Source organism: Mesoplodon mirus, assembly GCF_964341445.2.
Source record: "Mesoplodon mirus genome assembly, chromosome: 13".
NCBI classification, from domain to species: domain Eukaryota; kingdom Metazoa; phylum Chordata; class Mammalia; order Artiodactyla; family Ziphiidae; genus Mesoplodon; species Mesoplodon mirus.
Genome location: NC_138989.1, coordinates 68,654,763 through 68,674,205, shown reverse-complemented (window position 1 = coordinate 68,674,205; position 19,443 = coordinate 68,654,763). Strand labels below are relative to the sequence as shown.

Below are 19,443 nucleotides of genomic sequence, written 5' to 3'. Positions count from 1 at the left end.
GTTCTCAGGACCAGTATTTTCAAGGGCTAAAAGCAGGTCAGTCCCGGTTAAACCAAGATGGCTGACCACTGTATCGTCAGGATATCTTTGCTCCAGAATAGTCTGGTTTAACTGAAATATGAAAGAGAGTCCTTAGTGGGGAAAAGAAGCCATAAAAGAGTGGCAGGAAGTTGAATTTATGGACTGATTGCTTATCTATGAGATCTAATTTTTTATATCATAATCTGACAAAATCCCTTTTTTCAGATTTCAACTTTATCGCATCTTTACTAGAAGAGTACAAGGGTGGGGGGTGGTCCTGCCTGATTGTCCTAGTATATGTCATTGCTGAAAATGAGTCCTCATTCTCATCAGTCTTCCTGTATATAGACTACATGGACCCTGGGAAAGGAAACCCATATCAAATGACTACATTATGGCCTATTGATTCAAGTGAATAGAACTGAAGATTAAGTTTGAAAGGAGCCCTTCAAACCTGTTTACCTATCTGAAGGCCTAAATTTATTTCAGGTTGGATCCATTTGCCTTGTTTTGTGACCAATATCAAAATCAAACAACAACAAAAAAAGAAAAAACAAAGTCAAAGCCCAACTTTTAGCTGAATCATTACAGAAATGAGTAAAATTTAATTATTTTTCCTACAGGTCTAACTCTGAAAAGAAATAATCATGAGCTACCCTCTAACCAAAATAAGTGGGGCAAAAAAGAGCAATATCCATGGATTCCAGGACATTCAGTATTGTTTCTTTCAGGGTCTGCACCACGTCAAAATATATATAAAAAGAAAAACTTTTCATCTTATTATTCGGTTATTGAGTCAATACATTGCCAAGCATAAAGATATTTGAAAGCACTATTCAAATTTTTATTTTTCATTTAGAGATTTATATGTTGTAGCCATTATAATTAAAATAAAATTCACTGCTCTAAAGGCAAGAAAAAAAACACCAAACAAATAAACAAGCACACACACACACACACAAACTGCAAATTTTCATCATTAGTGAGGCTGTAAAATGGAATGAATTAGGAAATTATTTTTCTAATATTTTTCTATTAACGAAAACTCCTTCCTTACACATAAGTAGTGGATCAACTTGAGCCAAATTTTGTTTTGGAAAATCTCATAATGTTATGTTAATTGTTGAGATTCTTCTATTGTTTTCCAAGCTAATTTAGGCAAAAAGTCAATCAAGACTATGAGGAAATAAACATACATGTTTTTACATTTTTTCCTTTTTCTTAAAAATATACGTTGCTTTTACAAATATTAGTTCTTTTTTCTTAATCTCAAAAAGAAAAAAAAATAGGAGTAGAAGAAGAGATGGAGAAGGAAGAGGAGGAGAAGGAAAAATCCACTTACCTGCCACCGCAACTTTTGCTGTCCGACTAATAATTGACCCAGAATCTCCTAAAGATGCCTCACATTGGTAGAGTCCCTCATCTGGCTTATGGTGCCTGGAGTGAAGTATGTTTTGTATAAACAGAGAGCCATTTGGAAGTTGCTGCTTCCTTTCCTCCATCCCCAAGGCGAGGTGGATGCCATCTTTCTTCCACTTGATAACTGGAGCTCCTCGGTCAGACTCTGCAGAGCAATTCAGGAGGACATTTCCTCCCCGCATTGTGACGGCATCAGAAGGTTCCGACAGGAAGCGCAGTGATGTGAAAGACTTAATCTGGAAACCTGGAACACGAAAGTACAGGGAAATATGTTCACTTATTCAAAGAGATCTCAGGAGTCAATCCCTTGCCTTTTCTTCACAAAACTTTTTCAAAACACCTGGGGGCTTTGAATAATGTCCAAGGCTAAATGAAACTTAAAATCAAGGATGTTGTGTTAAAGAAGTGAAAAACTGTCCAACTGAGGTAACCACAATTAATGAAACTATTGGTCCCAAAAGTGATAATATAAAAAATTAAGAATTTATAGAAATCTAGGCATGGCCACCATCACATATCTATCAACACTTGAAAATTTAGACAGAATAGACTAATATTTTCCAAAGTAGCCACAGTGGGACTTCCCTGGTGGCACAGTGGTTAAGAATCCACCCGCCAATGCAGGGGACACGGATTCAAGCTCTGGTCCGAGAAGATCCCACATGCCGCAGAGCAACTAAGCCTGTGCGCCACAAATACTAAGCCTGCGCTCTAGAGCCCATGAGACACAAATACTGAGCCTGCATGCCACAACTGCTGAAGCCCATGCGCCTAGAGCCTGTGCTCCACAAGAAGAGAACCACCACAATGAGAAGGCTATGGACCGCAACAAAGGGTAGCCCTCAATTGCCGCAACTAGAGAAAGCCCACGCACAGCAACAAAGACCCAATGCAGCCAAAAATAAATAAATATATTTTTTAAATAAATAAATAAAATAAAGTAACCATGGTTAGTAGTGGGGTAGCTAAGATTTAGGGTGCTATTTCTATCTCTGCATTCTGAGTTTAGTATCCAATAAATTTAAAAAGAAATCCACTCAGAGACAGTATTTCATTAACAACAATAACAAAAAAACAGCTCCAAACTGGGTGGGACACGTTATTTAGAACAATGCTCATGTGGGTTTTAAATAGGTAAGAGATGCCACTTGCAGAAGCAAGTCAATAAAGCTACCAACTAAAGTCACAAACCCCTGATGTGTCTCAATTTCCATCCAAATGTTGCTCACGAGCCAGGAAGTCTAGGTGAATATTATAGTTGGATTTTTTTTCATAAACATCTATGAACATAAGAAATCAACAGAAAGAATAGAAGGTCATTTAAGAATCTGGAGGAGGGCCTCCCTGGTGGCGCAGTGGTTGAGAGTCCGCCTGCCGATGCAGGGGATGCGGGTTCGTGCCCCGGTCTGGGAGGATCCCACATGCCGTGGAGTGGCTGGGCCCGTGAGCCATGGCCGCTGGGCCTGCGCGTCAGGAGCCTGTGCTCCGCAACGGGAGAGGCCACAACAGTGAGAGGCCCGCATACCGCAAAAAAAAAAAAAAAAAAAAAAAAAAAAAAAAAAAAGAATCTGGAGGAGGTAAAACACCTACAATTAGTTTAAGTACATTCTTTTCAGGGCGGGCAGCACAGCATTTGGCAGAATATTTGGTTGTTGAATCAAAGACTTTGATGAGGTCTCAGGAGGTCATGGGGCTCACCCTTTGCTCAGACAGGTGTATACCTAAATCACTCAAGTTCAATTACTTTAAATTTCATTTTCAATGATTTCTGGGGCTAGGGACTCTACAATATCCCTTGCTTTCAATATTGAATCATTCTTAGAGTCTTAACTGAATTTTCTTGCTTCCATTTAATCCCATTTTTCTCCCGAATCACCCTGTGTAACAGTGCAGAGGAAAGGAACACATCTTTGTAAGAGACCCTTGTTCTTTTGAGGCAGCATTTCTTTAAAAACACTCTCTCCTCTAAGTTATGTTTTAGCTTCAATCTTCCAGGATAACAATCTCAACTTGATTAGCTTCCTTAATTTTTCTGTGATGGGAACGATTTTTGTTATACTTGGTGAAAATGTTCCAGTTTTCTATTATTTAAAAGGCAGGCATCTAAATTGCTTATAGTCAGTACTCTTATAATAAAGGATTGACCCATACTAGCACCAATGGACAGACTTATTTCTAGCTTTGTATACTCCACTTTCATGATAAAGCTGAACAGCTTCTCACTGTTTCTCCATGCTGTTATCTGCCATGTTCCCACAAACCCAATTTTTCTAAACCTTATATTCAAAATAAGTCTGTTACTTTATTGTTTTTGTTGAAATGTGCCCACCATTCCTTGTCATACACTCATTTCATCCAACTAGGTCATTTACCCAAAGAAAGCAGCTGGAAGTTTGCTCAAATTATTATAAATTGTAAAATAACAGTGAGCATCGTGTCTACCGTAAATTATCATGGTAAAAATCCCAAAAGATACAGCCTCACCCTCTCATTGTCCAATAAGGCCCTCCTCCCCTCAGATTGTTTTGGTGTAGCCAACCTAATGATTACTGTCCACTCCTCTAGTGGAAAGTACCTCACATCAGAAGTCTGGATAGTTAGCCCTTGGTCCTGGCTTTACTATTTAAAGATCTGTGACTCAGACAAGCCTTTTAAATCTTCAGAAGCTCAGCTCCTTCTGTGAAATGAGAGTGTTGAACTTGATGATCTTTAAATTCAATATCCAGTTTGGGAACTTTCAGAATTAGGATGGGTTGAAGACATCCAGCAAATGAACGCCGCTCTAAGCTTACTGAGCTGCTAACAGTGAACAGCTAGCTAGAGATACACCAAAGATGAGAAAGTAGAAAGAAGTTCTAATGTCCTTAAATATCAAGATATTTCACTGGAGTCATACCTGTAATTTCCATACAAGTAGAATTAATAAGGCAGAAATAAATTTAGAATTCAAGACCAGGCAACTATATTAAAAAGCACTGATTGCTTTTTTGTCCTTCCTGGGGCCTATATTTTAAACAACATCCTCATGTTGAACACCTTATTTATGTCACAGAACACATAGTATATTTCACACAGCTGTTTATGACAGCATGTTAATGAGCATATGTGCCCATTATCACAAATAAATAATCCACTTCATCTGAAACAAGGAGGTTATGACAGTTTTCGGCACCGTGCGTACATAATTTGGGAAAGTTAAATAAAGATTAACATTTCTTCAATGCAATTACCCTTGCAGTTTGCTGGCAATTTGAGCTTTTGTGCTCCTTTTCACAGTTATATTTTGAACATATGACTCTGAATAAAGGTGTCTCGCTGCTTGAAGTAACTTGCATTAGTTATTTCATTTTTAGAAAAGATGGGCATGGACCCAAGCAAATATAATCTGCTGAGAAATAAGAGGTGTGTCTCCAATGGTCCTGTTTTCAAAGTTTTAGCGCATGGTAGGTGCAAGCTGCCTCCACCCCCTTGGAGAGTATACACAGGCCTAAGAAATGTCTCACTGATAATTACACTGACTTCAATCTAGGCTACTCTCCTCCCTCTTTTTTTTTTTTTTTAATTTTTTGCGGTACGTGGGCCTCTCCCTCTTGTGGCCTCTCCTGTTGCGGAGCACAGGCTCCACACGTGCAGGCTCAGCGGCCATGGCTCACGGGCCCAGCCGCTCCGAGGCATGTGGGATCTTCCCGGACCGGGGCACGAACCCGTGACCCCTGCATCGGCAGGCGGACTCCCAACCACTGTGCCACCAGGGAAGCCCCCCCGCCCCGCTTCTCTTAGAGTACTAGTTCCCCTTGGAGGGATGGGCCTACCAGTGTATCATATCTTATAAAATAATGTTATCAAATTGTTTCATCTAAAATTCAATGTGAAATCAACTACACTGATTTAATGTCGGAGCAGAGAAAGAAAGATGATAAAACTAAAAGAAAGCAAAGAAGTACAAATAACATTTGGAACTTGTAGCTCAAAAAATTGTGGCTGGAATTTGGGCAGAGTTCGATGAGGAGACAGATCGCCTAGGAAATGGGTGAAAGATTTAATCAGAAAGCAATAGAAGAATGCTTTGGAAGAGTCAAAATGAAACTACCTACTTTACAATTTTACAGAGGATTTTACATTAGAATAACAATGGTGAGAATTTCATCCAGAAGAAAGCCAACAGGAGAAGTTTTCACTTTGTTTTGGTTTGGTTTTATCTTTAAGATGCCCATGGTCCTTCTGTTGAACCCTCAAAGAGTAACATTTCCCAGTCTTGCTTCATCGAAGAAGCCATCCTTTTGGCCTGCTATAAAATTACATAAGGTAATTATATTTAGAGAAATGTACCTGAGAAAACCAAAATCCCATCCAGTAAGAAATTTGTATGAGTGAGTCTGATACCAGAGTTCATGATAAGAATAAGTGAGTCTGAGCCCTCTCTCTCTCCAAATTTTGTCTTGGGAAGATTCCTAAATCTTCTTTGTCTAGGATTTAGGCAAAGAGCCATATATGCATTTAACTAACTGGTATTGTTTCTCATCTGTGTTGGTCCAAGAAAAATAGAGTATCATATTGTCCTTAGACATTATTCTTTTTCTTCTTCTTCTTCTGAAAGATGGTAGTTCATAAGCAGATAAGAACACAGCAAAACCTTTAATGTTCTCCTAATGAATATACAGAGGAAGGCCTACTCTTAAGAGGTGACCCAAAGGAGAAATATTAACATCTATTTGCTTTAGTTTTGCCAAACATAAGTAAGCATAGGAGAAACACTCCTAGGGATATTCCAGATTTATATTAATTGAGCACCCAGAGATAGAGAAGATCCTCAATGTGTTTTAGAAACTCACCAAAATGATCAAGCAAATAGTAAAAATGTTTCTGTAAGGTTAAGTCCCTTTGTGCTTGCTCTCCTTATCATATTCTTGTTAATTTCAAAGACCAGTCACAGAGGCAGACTAACTTAGAATGGATTTTTAAGGTATGACATTTCATCTACAATATTAAACATTGTTAAGCGTGAAAAATAATTCCCTATGAAGTCAGAAACTCCTTTCCAAGTCCAATGTTTTAGAGCTTCTGCTTAAAGCAAAAGCTAAAAATGAAATTTATGAAAAGTAGCATGAATGTAAAAAGAAGCTCCTAAAAGATTTTAAGATTAGAAAATGTCATATAAATCCCCATAGAACTTACTATGCATAATTTTGTCTCTTTAAAATGATGAAAACTTTTACTTTGGGATGCTTGGAGACTCTATGGATCCCCAAATTCATGTAATCAACCCAGAAAGTTCTGACATTATTATATAAGTACCGCGCGCTAACCGATTGCGCCACTGGAGCTCCTGACATTATTATCTTTTCTTAGAAGTACAGTCTACTGCATCTGTTTCTCTTGTGTTAAGATGAAGAAAGAGACCTCCATTGAAAGAAATTGAATATAATCCATTTTTCAATTAATCAAACATCACTTACATGTGCAGCTGCCACTCTGGAATCAGCCCTAGCAAAAGTTTATAATGTCTGTGAGTCTATGTGATGGAGGAGGGGATTTAAAAAACAAAACAAAAACCCATGAATTAACAGGTCCCCTAATTAATGTAAACATTACTTGGTTTAGGATATCAGATTATAAATCTGACACAGTGGTTCTTAAACTAAGGTCCCCAGACCTGGAAAAGCAACACCACCTGGGAACCTGTTACAAATGCACAATCTCAGTCTACACCCCAGACACACCCAATTGGTCAGCAACAACGGGGCAGAGTCCCACAATGTGTGCTTTAATTAGCCTTCCAGGAAATTCTCACATTCACTAAAGCTTGAGAACTGCTTCTCCAAAACTTCCAGTTGGGGAAGTTTGGGGATCCCTATGGCTTGGGGATCCTTGTGTTTTTTGAACTATCTTGTTATAATGTTCCATATTTGGTGAATTTGTGCAATATGGTCAACTCTAAGTAGAAAGATGAAGTTACCGGGATGATCCAGGAAGGCGAATAACTGAATACCATTTCAACACATTTTTTTTTTTTTTTTTTTTGCGGTACGCAGGCCTCTCACCGCTGTGGCCTCTCCTGTTGCAGAGCACAGGCTCCGGATGCGCAGGCTCAGCGGCCATGGCTCAGGGGCCCAGCCGGTCCGCGGCATGTGGGATCTTCCTGGACCGGGGCACGAACCTGTGTCCCCTGCATCGGCAGGCGGACTCTCAACCACTGCGCCACCAGGGAAGCCCAACACATATTTTATTAATATTTGTTGTATAGTTCTCTTTGAGAGGCTGAAAAAAAAGTAGGGAAAAGGCTAAGAAAGAGGGCTATTGGTGACAATACCTCATCCTTCCTTTGTTACCAGCACTCTGGACACCAAATGGCCATATTGGATTAAGGAAAAAAAAAATTCTATAGTCAATTGAACATTTAGAATGTTCTCTGGAATATTCTTGGTTGTTCACACAAGGAGCTGTCAAAAGATTTCTTTTAATCAGCTGCAATAGCTATAATCCTCTTGCAAAAGAAGTTTTGGAAAATATAGTATTCTTTATCAGATTACATTTCTTTCATTACCTTTTAACTCCACAGTATAATTACAGCATTTAAAAATACTGGAACTCTAAACACTTGCCTGGGTGACCTGCCTCTCAGACCAGTTTAGTCTCCAGATACACAAAACCATATTAGCACTCATTCTGCTAGAGCCTGGAGGTATACTTTATATGCTTTATATTAATGCAAAACATTAACTTCAGCCAGCCCAGAGTGAGAAAGTGTATCTAACCAAAGACAGAACCAATGACCACAGCGGTTTCTGTGAAGTATCAGGGCTTTTCTTCGACTATGATAAGAGACATGGTAAAAATACTTGTTAAAAGATGTGGTCATATCTTTAAAGGATTGTGTGCATTCCAGCCCTTCAGAGAGACTATGTTCAAGCCATTCGACTTCCAAGTTTTTATTACTAACAAATGGAAATCAGAAATGAATGAGGTTTTATGGCATTTATTCCTGAATTTCAATAAGGCAAAGACTTAACAGGAAGAAACATGAGTGCATTTTACTATGGGAATTTATTAAGTATCATTAAAATGTAGGGAAGCAGGGCTTCCCTGGTGGCACAGTGGTTGAGGGTCCGCCTGCCGATGCAGGGGACACGGGTTCGTGCCCTGGTCCAGGAAGATCCTACATGCTGCGGAGCGGCTAGGCCTGTGAGCCATGGCCGCTGAGCCTGCGTGTCCGGAGCCTGTGCTCTGCAACGGGAGAGGCCACAACAGTGAGAGGCCCGCGTACCGCAAAAAAAAAAAAAATGTAGGGAAGCAATGGATGAAATGAAAAATTTTAAAGGATAGTTCCAGTTTCTCCCCCATTAGAATCTCTAGATTTAGCAAATAAAAATTAAAGATATCAGTTACACTTGAATTTCAGTTAAACAAATAACATTTTAGTATATACGTGCTTAAGACAACAAATGCTTATATTAAATAAATATTGCATAAGACATACTTATGCTAAAACATTTTTTGTTATTTATTCAAATTTCAAATTTAACTGGGCATACTGTATTTTATCTGGGAATTTTATCCCCCATGAAATTATTTCCTTGAGGCCATCGCAAAAGTAAGCAAATAGTATATGAATTCATACTACCCTTCTCAGTTCTGACGTATCTACCAAGAGTGAACTCTTGGAAAATTACCATGATTGAGTCAGGAAAAGTGATGTTAGTGTCAGGACACTGGCTGACCTAGTCCAATACCACCAAATATACAGGTAGAAAGGCTGCTGAATCTGTTTCGTTCTTAACACAGCGATCCTTCTTTTTCTCTTCCCTTTACAAGACAGGGAGCAAAATTCAGAAATATAAATACAGGATGTGAAGTTCAAGAAGCAATGGTCCCACACAGAGGCTCCCCATCAGACATTCTGAGCACGTGGCATCTTCCACAAAGCAGTGGAGGCTTTGCAGAGAGATCTGAGGTCTTTATAGGGCAAGAAGTGTGTGCCCCAGGCAACTGTCTGAGTGTCCGCTGGCTAAATCCAATGGTAAAGAAAAATGATAAGGGCCAAGGTAGAGTGGGGGAGTAGCTTTCTCATCTCTTTGCTGCTTCAAGAGCTGAATCTCTAAACCACAGCTTGATTTTGCTGTGTGATACTGGGCAAATTGTAATGGGATTATTTTTCAGCTCAACAGGTAACACGGTCTGACTTCTAGGTTATCATTCCCTAGGCCTCATGCAAAATTAACACTTAAAAGAGAAACTTTGATGTGCTGCTTAATCTGCCCTGGGTTTGAACTTTTATCCCCTGCCTCATTTTGGTAAAATGTAAGCTGGCTTTCTCCTCCCTTGTGTTTTTCATCAGTAGGGGGATGGACTGCTTTTTATGAATGCACAACTGTCAACTGGAACACTGAGAAAGGTTTTTCAGAGTATTGAGAAAAAGTACCAGGTAATGGGTATCTAGTGCATAGGAATCTCTCCATCCAGATGGCAGTGAAAAGTGGACAAGCATTGGAATACCAGGTATTGTTAAGAGACCAATCAACTTTCAGAACCTTATTATTAATCAAGTTGCCCATATTTGCTATACACAGATAAGAACATATAAACATAAAACCAAATGTCATAATACTCGCTCATAATCCTGCTTCACCTGGTGATAGCCACTGTTGAAATTTATATGCATTTCCTTCTAAGAAATTATTCATTTTTTGATTCATAGTAATTTGCTATTTTATCCACATGTTTGTAATAATATAAGAGAAAGAGAGAGACAGAGAGAGAGAGAGGTTATATTCTGATCTCTCTTCCTCTTCTTATAAGGACTCTAATCCCATCATGAGCCCCCCAACTAAACCCAAAGGTTCCATCTCTAAATATACACGAGGAGTTAGGGCTTCAATATAAGAATTTGCCAGGGCGGGGGCGGTGGGAGGGGCACAAATATCCAATCCATAACAGGCAAAGAATAGGTATCTAGGGGAAGAAATCTGTGGGGAGACAAAGCCAAGAGGTCACAGGGAGATGTGTAAGACCTGGTAGACAAGCAAAAGAACTTTGCTTTAACACTGACAAAGATGGAAACCAAGTGGAGAGTTTTCAAGACAGTGAAAAGGCCCAACTTATGTTATAAAAACAGTAGTTTTGAATAGGGAAAGACACTCCCACCCCCCAGCCAGGACACTGGAGACACTTTTGGTTGTAACAACTGGGAAGGGTGCTACTTGCATGTAGTGGGAAGCGACCAGGGTTGCTGCTACCCATCCTACAATGCACAGAACAACCCTTAAGAGGAGAGAATTATCCAGTCCAAAATGTCAATTGTGCTGAGGTTGAGAAATCTTCTTTTAAAAGAATCATCCCGGTTGCTGTTTTGAGAGAATAGGGGTCACTGGAAGAAGAAGGGAAACCAGTTGGGAGGCTAGTGCCATAGTCCAGGTGAGAGATGATGTGACTTGATAAGAAATGGTCAGATTCAGGATCCATTTTTAAAGGTAGAGTCAGTGGGGCTGCTGAGGGATTAGATATGGATTGTTGAAAAAAGAAAAGAGTCCAGGATGAGTCCAAGTAGATCAGTAGAGCAATTTACATAATTTATATGCAAAAAAGGCACACTTGCAAAACAAAGCTCTCAGCACAAGGGGTCAGGAGACCTGAGTACTTTGTCTAACTCTGTCACTCACTAGCCCCTCTGAGTGTGGGCTACACCCCTGGGCGTCGATGTCCTCAACAATGAAACAAGGAGTTGGACTGCATAACTTCTAGGTGTCTTCAGCTCTCATGTTATAAAAGTCTATGAGTTCACACATATTAATTTTGCTTCTTAAAAAAATTACCCACAAATTTAGGAGAAAATTTGTTATATGAAGAGATTTGCTATAATCATGCTGTGATCAGTTTATCACAGACTTATATGAGAGCACAAAGAGGTGCAGGTACTGAAGGGTGCCAAGAGACCGACAACCCACCTTCACTATCCATAAAATAGAGAGAAAGTCTAATCCTTTCTCTTGAAAATAAAAGACTGCAGAGGTCACTCTGCCAACAAAGCACAGGCTGTTTTATTATGATTCATGAGAAATGAAGTATTCATCTTGTGGAAATTGCTGAATATGTGAAGGATTAATTCCATAAAGGTCTGACAGGTCCAGGGAAAGCCTTGAAAATTCAGCAAACCTCATGGTTGATACTGTGGTATAAAGTCTGATGGGGGTACCCATACTGGTAAAACATTTGTGTTATAATGATCTCAATTTTCTCGACACAGAGGCCCAACAGTGTTTTTTTATTAAAATGTGGGCATTTTAAAAAAATTTTTATTTTATTTATTTATTTTTATATAGCAGGTTCTTATTAGTTCTTTTTGTCAGGATATTTACTGTATCTTGTCACAGCAGAAAGGTGAGCTTTTCCTACTGTATCTTGTCACAGCAGAAAGGTGAGCTAGTCCATGAAGGACATCAAGAAGGAAAACCCACAATGATAAGAGAAACATCAACATTGGAACTGAGAGCCAGTGAGCTTTAAACCACTCAGGAGGTCAGCCTTTATTAAAGGACCCATGTAAACAACTTGTTTTATTCAATGATGATTTAGATTCTACAGGAGATGACTTAGAGAGCAAGGACAAAGTCTCTTTAAAGGATCAAAACCATAACGGGAAGTCTGAAATATATATATATATAGGGGGAGAGAGAGAGAGAGAGACAACATATGCATGATCCATGTAAACTTCAAAGAAGAAGGAACTATATCTGTGTCCCTCAACTAAATGAAACAAAATGATGAAGACACACATGTGTATTTCTCACCTAAAAAGGGTTCATTGCATGCATGAGTTAGCTTTAGCAGTTTCTAGAAATGTTCACATTACAGTCATTCCTAGAATCCAGTGGTTATTACCTTGGACCCAGCATACTAGCAGGAGGGGACCAGAGTTGAAGGCACCCTGTGCCCAAACAGTGGCCAAGGAATGAGTGACCTGATCATATATATATTTTTAAAAGTGCATTATTCAAATGTATAAAATCGAGTCAATATCTGAATGTCTGGAATGCCACTATTGGATGCAATCTGGAAAGTTCTCTAGACTGAATTATTCATAAATCCTTTACTGGTCAAGGCCTACTACAGACACCAAACAAAACAGAGATTTCTCTAGGAGCTGTAATCACTATAGTAAAAGGCACTCTCAGTTCACTTGATTTCCAATATGGCGGGACATCCAATAATATCTTAGAACTAGTTATAAATCTTAAGCCAATTAAATAATAAACATTAATCCCCATCAGGCTCTCATTTTACAAAATGGAAAAGTTAGACACAGGCCTGTACAGAGACAGAAAGTCTCACTGAATAGCAGTGACAGTCCCAGCTCTTAGAAGTGATCGGTCTTTATTCAACTTCTCCTGTGGCTCTATTCTTTCTGTCACATATCATATTTATGAGAATTTCTTCCTCATTACACCACAGACTCCTGGGGAGCAGAAATGAATCACGTTTGTCTCTCTGTATCACACAGCCCTTAACTATCTCAGATGCATTTAATAAATAACTATTGAATAAAGTTACACTGACAAAAATATGAATAATTTAGGAGAACTGCCTATATCAGTGAAAGAAAATCATAACAAAGGTTAAAAAAAATGGATCTCATTCTCTTAGATTGGTTGTGAATGATAAAGATTACACAGTATTACTGTCAATAAAACCAAAAATTATCAATATTCATACTGATAATATTTCCTTGAGCAGTCTGAAGAAGCCAACTTTCTTTTCTGTTAAGGGCCAGATAGTAAATATTTTTCAGCTTTGTGGGCCAAGAGGCAACACTGAGGATATTATATAGTTATTTCTAGGATGATTTAAAAGTTAACCATTTAAAAAATGTACAAACCATTATTTTAAGGTATTAATTTTTTTCCTTTATTTTATTATTATTATTTTTTTACATCTTTATTGGAGTATAATTGCTTTACAGTGGTGTTTTAGTTTCTGCTTTATAACAAAGTGAATCAGTTATACACATACATATGTTCCCATATCTCTTCCCTCTTGCGTCTCCCTCCCTCCCACCCTCCCTATCCCACCCCTCTAGGTGGTCACAAAGCACCGCGCTGATCTCCCTGTGCCATGCAGCTGCTTCCCACTAGCTATCTATTTTACGTTTGGTAGTGTATATATGTCCATGCCACTCTCTCGCTTTGTCACAGCTTACCCTTCGCCCTCCCCATCATCGGATGAATGGATAAAGATGTGGCACATATATACAATGGAATATTACTCAGCCATAAAAAGAAACGGAATTGAGCTATTTGTAGTGATGTGGATGGACCTAGAGTCTGTCATACAGAGTGAAGTAAGCCAGAAAGAGAAAGACAAATACCGTATGCTAACACATGTATATGGAATTTAAGAAAAAAAAATGTCATGAAGAACCTAGGGGTAAAATGGGAATAAAGACACAGACCTACTTGAGAATGGACTTGAGGATATGGGGAGGGGGAAGGGTAAGCTGTGACAAACCGTTATTTTAAAAAGAGGGTAAGGGCCAAATCTGGCCATCCCTCCAGGCTGTAGTCTTTGACCCCTGTTCTAAGAAGATGATTCTGCCAATCATCTGCTAATTCACAGTGAAGGGGATTCAAGCTTGGAGCGGCCACCTTGTGCTAAACTCACCACCCTCAAAGCTGCATTCCTCTCGGTAATGGATTTACCAGTTACAAAAACTTTAATAATATTTGGTCTATAGGCCATGCACACAGGTGAAGTTCATTACAGTTGTTCATTCATGCATGCATCTCATTAAATATCTATTAAATGGCTATGTAGCTCCCCCACTGCCTTGTTCCTTCTAATAGCCCTCTAGTTCAGGACCACAGACCACATGCTTCATCCATCCTCTCTCTTCCTGTCCTTCTCCTCACTGCCTCTGGACACTCCCTGGCCTGTCTCGTGTCCCTGCTGTACCTATACCTCAGCAAACAGAGTGGTTGGGGATTCTGTGGAAAATGTATTCTTCTAATTACTGATGATATATGCAACACACGCTATTATCATATCATCATTTACTAAAAAGCCCCAGAGAAAAGGAAAACAGTCTTGTTAGCTTTTTACATCATACATGAATAAATATTCAAGGTGAAGGGAAAAGCTATTTCTTTTGTTTTCTTGTTGCAATTAAGCCAGTACAGTCTAGCCTGCTCTGCTGTAGCACAGTAGAGTTTTTTACTGGCTTTAAAGAGGCTATAAAATTTCAGTTATGCATGATAAATAAATCCTAGAGACCGACTGTACAGCACGGTGCCTCTAGTTAACAATGTTGTATATGTAAAAATCTGCTAAGAAGGTGGATCTTATGCTGTGTGTTGAATAACAAAGAAAAATAAAGAGGGTGGGAAGAGACTTTTGGAGGCAATGGATATGTTTACGGCATTGATCCTGGTGATGGTTTCACAGGTTTACACTTATCTCCAAACTCATCAAGTTGTATACATGAAATATGTATAGACTTTGTATGTTGATTATACTTCAATAAAGTTATTTAAAAAAAAGACATCTGGGGCTTCCCTGGTGGCGCAGTGGTTGAGAGTCTGCCTGCTAACGCAGGGGACATGGGTTCGAGTCCTGGTCTGGGAGGATCCCACATGCCGCGGAGCAACTAGGCCAGTGAGCCACAGCTACTGAGCCTGAGCATCTGGAGCCTGTGCTCCGCAACAAGAGAGGCCGTGATAGTGAGAGGCCTGTGCACCACGATGAAGAGTGGCCCCCGCTTGCCACAACTAGAGAAAGCCCTCGCACAGAAACGAAGACCCAACAAAGCAAAAATAAATAAATTAATTAATAATCTCCTACCCCCAACATCTAAAAAAAAAAAAAAAAAGACATCGGGGTAACTCTCAGTCCTGAAGAGCTAGGGACTTATAGTACCACCAATGGTGAGCTGTGGGTTGCAATTAAGGTTGCTTCGCCACTTTTTACCACTCCTGGACAACCTTCTATCCAGTTGCTTTTTATGTATTTATCTTCCTTGACCTTTAAAAAATTCCTTTCACATGGTCTCTAATTGAAAAAAAAAAAATCAGTAAGGGTCAAAGCAAAGAAATGATCTTCCGTGTCTCATTTGAGGAAGAGTAAATGCCTTAAATGTATCTAAATAATAAACAGCAGGTTCCCTTGAATGACAGAAACTGTAATTCCACTGAGAGGTCCAAGTGTTACCATCAAACACTCAGAAGTAAATTTATACACAATTCTCAGATGAAATGCAAAATTGAGAGCAGAACATGTGCTGAGTTCATTGAGTGTGGTCCACAGGCCTCCATCCCAAGCGTGGGCTCCCTTCTAACTCATCAGCTGGAGACACTTCTTCTCCTCACAACCCATGATCCCAGACAAATGCATCGGCTTCTTCTCTTGCTCTGCCCCACTTATGGGCTCTCATCTAATGCCTTCAGCTCTTTTAACCTCATATTACCTAACGATCAGAACAGGCAGGGACTTAATATATGTCACCAGAAGATAAAGAGGGGGTTACTTCTGGTTGTATAACATTTTGATTTGTATGATATATACCAGAACTGTAATTTTAAAAACCATAATTAGTATAAGTGTTAAATCATATTAGACAAAGCACTTACTACCTTTTTTTTTTTTTTGCGGTACACGGGCCTCTCACTGTTGTGGCCTCTCCCGTTGCGGAGCACAGGCTCCGGACGCGCAGGCTCAGCGGCCATGGCCCACGGGCCCAGCCACTCTGCGGCATGTGGGATCTTCCCGGACCGGGGCATGAACCCGTGTCCCCTGCATCGGCAGGCGGACTCCCAACCACTGCACCACCAGGGAAGCCCAGCACTGTACACTTTGCTCTTGGCTAGTTTCAAGCTAAATCACTGGTGTGATCACTAGGATAATCACATATTTTTTATATAAATCTGATACTTTTGAGACTGAAAGAGAACTCAATTTATAATTATGCCAGCACCACATGTATAAAAACTAGAATTGTTTGAGGCAACCTGGGAGGCATAGTCTCCCACCTATCACTGTTTTAAAGATGACACAGATGTTCAAACTTGCACTTTTTTGAAATCTGTTTATTTTTATCTGATAGTGAGAAATCTTGTCAGGAGCTAGAAGCATTCAGAATGAACTACATTGACATATAGTATATACATTTCTATTTCTGAAATGTATGATATACTGCCATGCTTCTGGAGTTTTTGTTAAATTTGTATTTAAAGAATGATTGCCTTATTCTCACTCAATGTTGCTTACTCGTTAATGGAAATGTCTTTGGGTAGGGGTAAAAGGCCAATGTTTATTGGAACACCTCCTGGTAATAACTGGAAAGACATGGCTGTGGGTTCATCATACTGGCCTGGAGCTACAAATAAATTGAAACCAAGTGATTAAAGATGTGGTGTGTCTGAGTGAAGGGGACTGTGAACCAAACACTATCACACTTCCCTGTCAGTTTGCAAAGTGACTGTGAAAAATGACATAGGAATCATGGTAGAAAGGACCGTGGCCACTCAGACACTATTAACTCCACTGGCTTTGACCATGAAGAATAACAGCAGAATGAAGCATGAGAGTTGGGATCATAGGCAAGAGCCCTGTTCCATCACATTAAATGACTCACAACTCTATGTCCTTTTGCTTAATAGTGGTGGGTTCAATGCTTTGACACAAATAAATACGTTCAGGAAACCTTTCTAGTCAGTGCTGACATCAGCAACTAACAGTTTAGCATGGCCACAGCTAAAAGCAGGGGAAAATTACAGAAGATTAAGTTGGCATTTTTGGTTGCATTAATTTATTAATTCATACAGAATACTTTTTTTAAATTTACATAGTACTCATGGATCTTCATTTGACCGCATCAGGAGAGTGCACAAATAACTACTAGATACCTTAAACACTAATCATAGTTTTGAAGTTCTTCATTTATAGGAGGGAACAAGGGGATCAATACTTAAAGCAATTATATGATTTAATTTTCAACCAGCGGATGAAATTATTACTATGTTGATTTTAGGGAGGAAAAAACTATAACAAATTATAATTTTCCCAATGGATGAGTTTGAATTTGAAATACTATCTTTGATTCCAAACTCCATTTCTGACTGTTAGATTTGCTTCTCTATATCGGGAGTCTACATTTTTTTTTTTTTTTTTTTTTTGGTCAAGGGCCCGAGAGTAGATATTTTTGGCATGGGGAGCAAACTACTCAACTCTACCACTGTAGCAGGGAAGCAGCCACGGACAGTAGGAAAAGGTACCCACCCTGCCCCTTCCTCCCGAGTGATCACTAGAAATGAAAGCAAAAGAAACCCCAAAACAACAACAACAAAACCCAAAGAAAAACCTAAACAAAAATAAATAAGCCAATTATGCAACACACTAATAGGCTAGAATATAGTACAATGATGTCCCTGTAATACCTCCAGTAAATAAATCTGGATAGGAAACAATCGTGTTTACGTAGCGTTCTTAACCTTCTCTTCCAAAGCCCTTTTCTGCCCTCCACCTCCTGGGTATCTGCTCTCCTACTGGCATTAGTGTTCTCCTCTCAAAATTCCCTCCAGCCCTTCCCTTCCTGGCTCAATCTTACTTTCTAAACTCTTCTTTCTTCAGCTTCCCATTGAAGAAATCTATTCAAAATAGCATCATCTAGTGGAGAGGAAGTTTTGATCATTTTTACCTACCTTTAGGTAAGATTGGCTAAAACAACTTAATATGGCAACCTTAAAGTTATCACAATTTAGCAAAGTCTAGGCTGAGTTAAATTCAGTAACCATAAGTCTCTATGCTAGATATTGGGAGTGGGAATGCTTCTAAAGAAAGCAATGTATATCTAAAGTCATAAAAATTTAGGATTTAGTAAATTCACTCCTAAGAATCTACCTCAAGAAAATAATTCAATGGGACAAAAATCACTGTATATATAAAAAAGAAAAGTTCATTGCAATGTTTGATATCATAGCAAATCCAGCTATACTGAAACATATTAACTGTTTAATATTAGGGAAAGAGATAAGTAAATCACAGAACACAAATATAATGATATAGTAGGAAATAATCAAAATTATCACCATGAAGACCAGGAAGAAACATGCAATAATAATCAAATCATTGGGGTAGATCTGTGGATGATTGATTTGGGATTAAAATGCCTTCTACAACTAAAATAATGTCATGAAGTCAACCACTGATTGAATATGAAAGATCTTTATATCGCATGAATGTTTCAATATGATCTTAACGCACCCTGTATAGGTATAAACGCTTGTGTATGTAAAGAGGAAATGATCTGTAACTTCCTCCTCCTAAACCCTTGTACTAGAGAGGGAGATGTGGACTGCTGAAACCACAGCTTGGACAAGCCCTCTGTCATATGACTGAATATCATTTTTATAATTGTCAACTGTACCACTTCTGAATGACACAGACATGCACAGCTCTTTTTTTTTGTGCATTTTTTTTGTTTTGTTTTGAAGCCTACTCCCTCATTCCTCAGAGGCCAGTTAGCAATGCAATAAATTAATTTGTACTTTGGAGTGAACTCTTTAATCCTTTTTTGTTCTCTCACCTCCCAATCAAACACACAATTTCACATTTGCATGTATTAACATAATGAAACATTAATTACACAGTGTCTAGGATAGGACCAGCAAAGCACTTCAATCAATCTCAATAACTTGCATCAGGAAGGTGAAAAATGCTGCCCAGCCTTATCAGAACCACATAATAGACACAAACACAGTCTCGGTGCCTGTTTTGGGTGTGATTTATAACCAACATCTGAAAACAAAAAGCAGAAAATTACAAGGAGACTAATCAATAACAGTTATCTTAATGATAGATGGACAAATTTTATTCTTTTGTTGGGCGGTATTGCAGTCTAGTGGTTTGTTTGCTACAGGGGATAAAGATTAAGCAGCTGCTCTAGAAAACCAATGAGGTCTGAAGATGCCTAACTCCTGGGGTGCAAAGAGTCGTTACATTATCTGATTTCTCTCAAGAAAC

The 19,443-nt window shown here is 39.0% G+C and overlaps 1 protein-coding gene across 1 annotated transcript in view; it reads right to left on the bottom strand.

The window, feature by feature from the left end:
• The window catches only part of DCC (DCC netrin 1 receptor), a gene marked incomplete at its 5' end in the record, with an annotated part of 1,195,962 nt that overhangs the window by 782,036 nt on the left and 394,483 nt on the right, over positions 1 to 19,443 (bottom strand). The window contains one exon of the mRNA XM_082640204.1: positions 1,364 to 1,684. Coding sequence (XP_082496330.1) covers positions 1,364 to 1,684 — 321 coding nt within the window. The remainder of the gene's footprint in view (positions 1 to 1,363; positions 1,685 to 19,443) is intronic.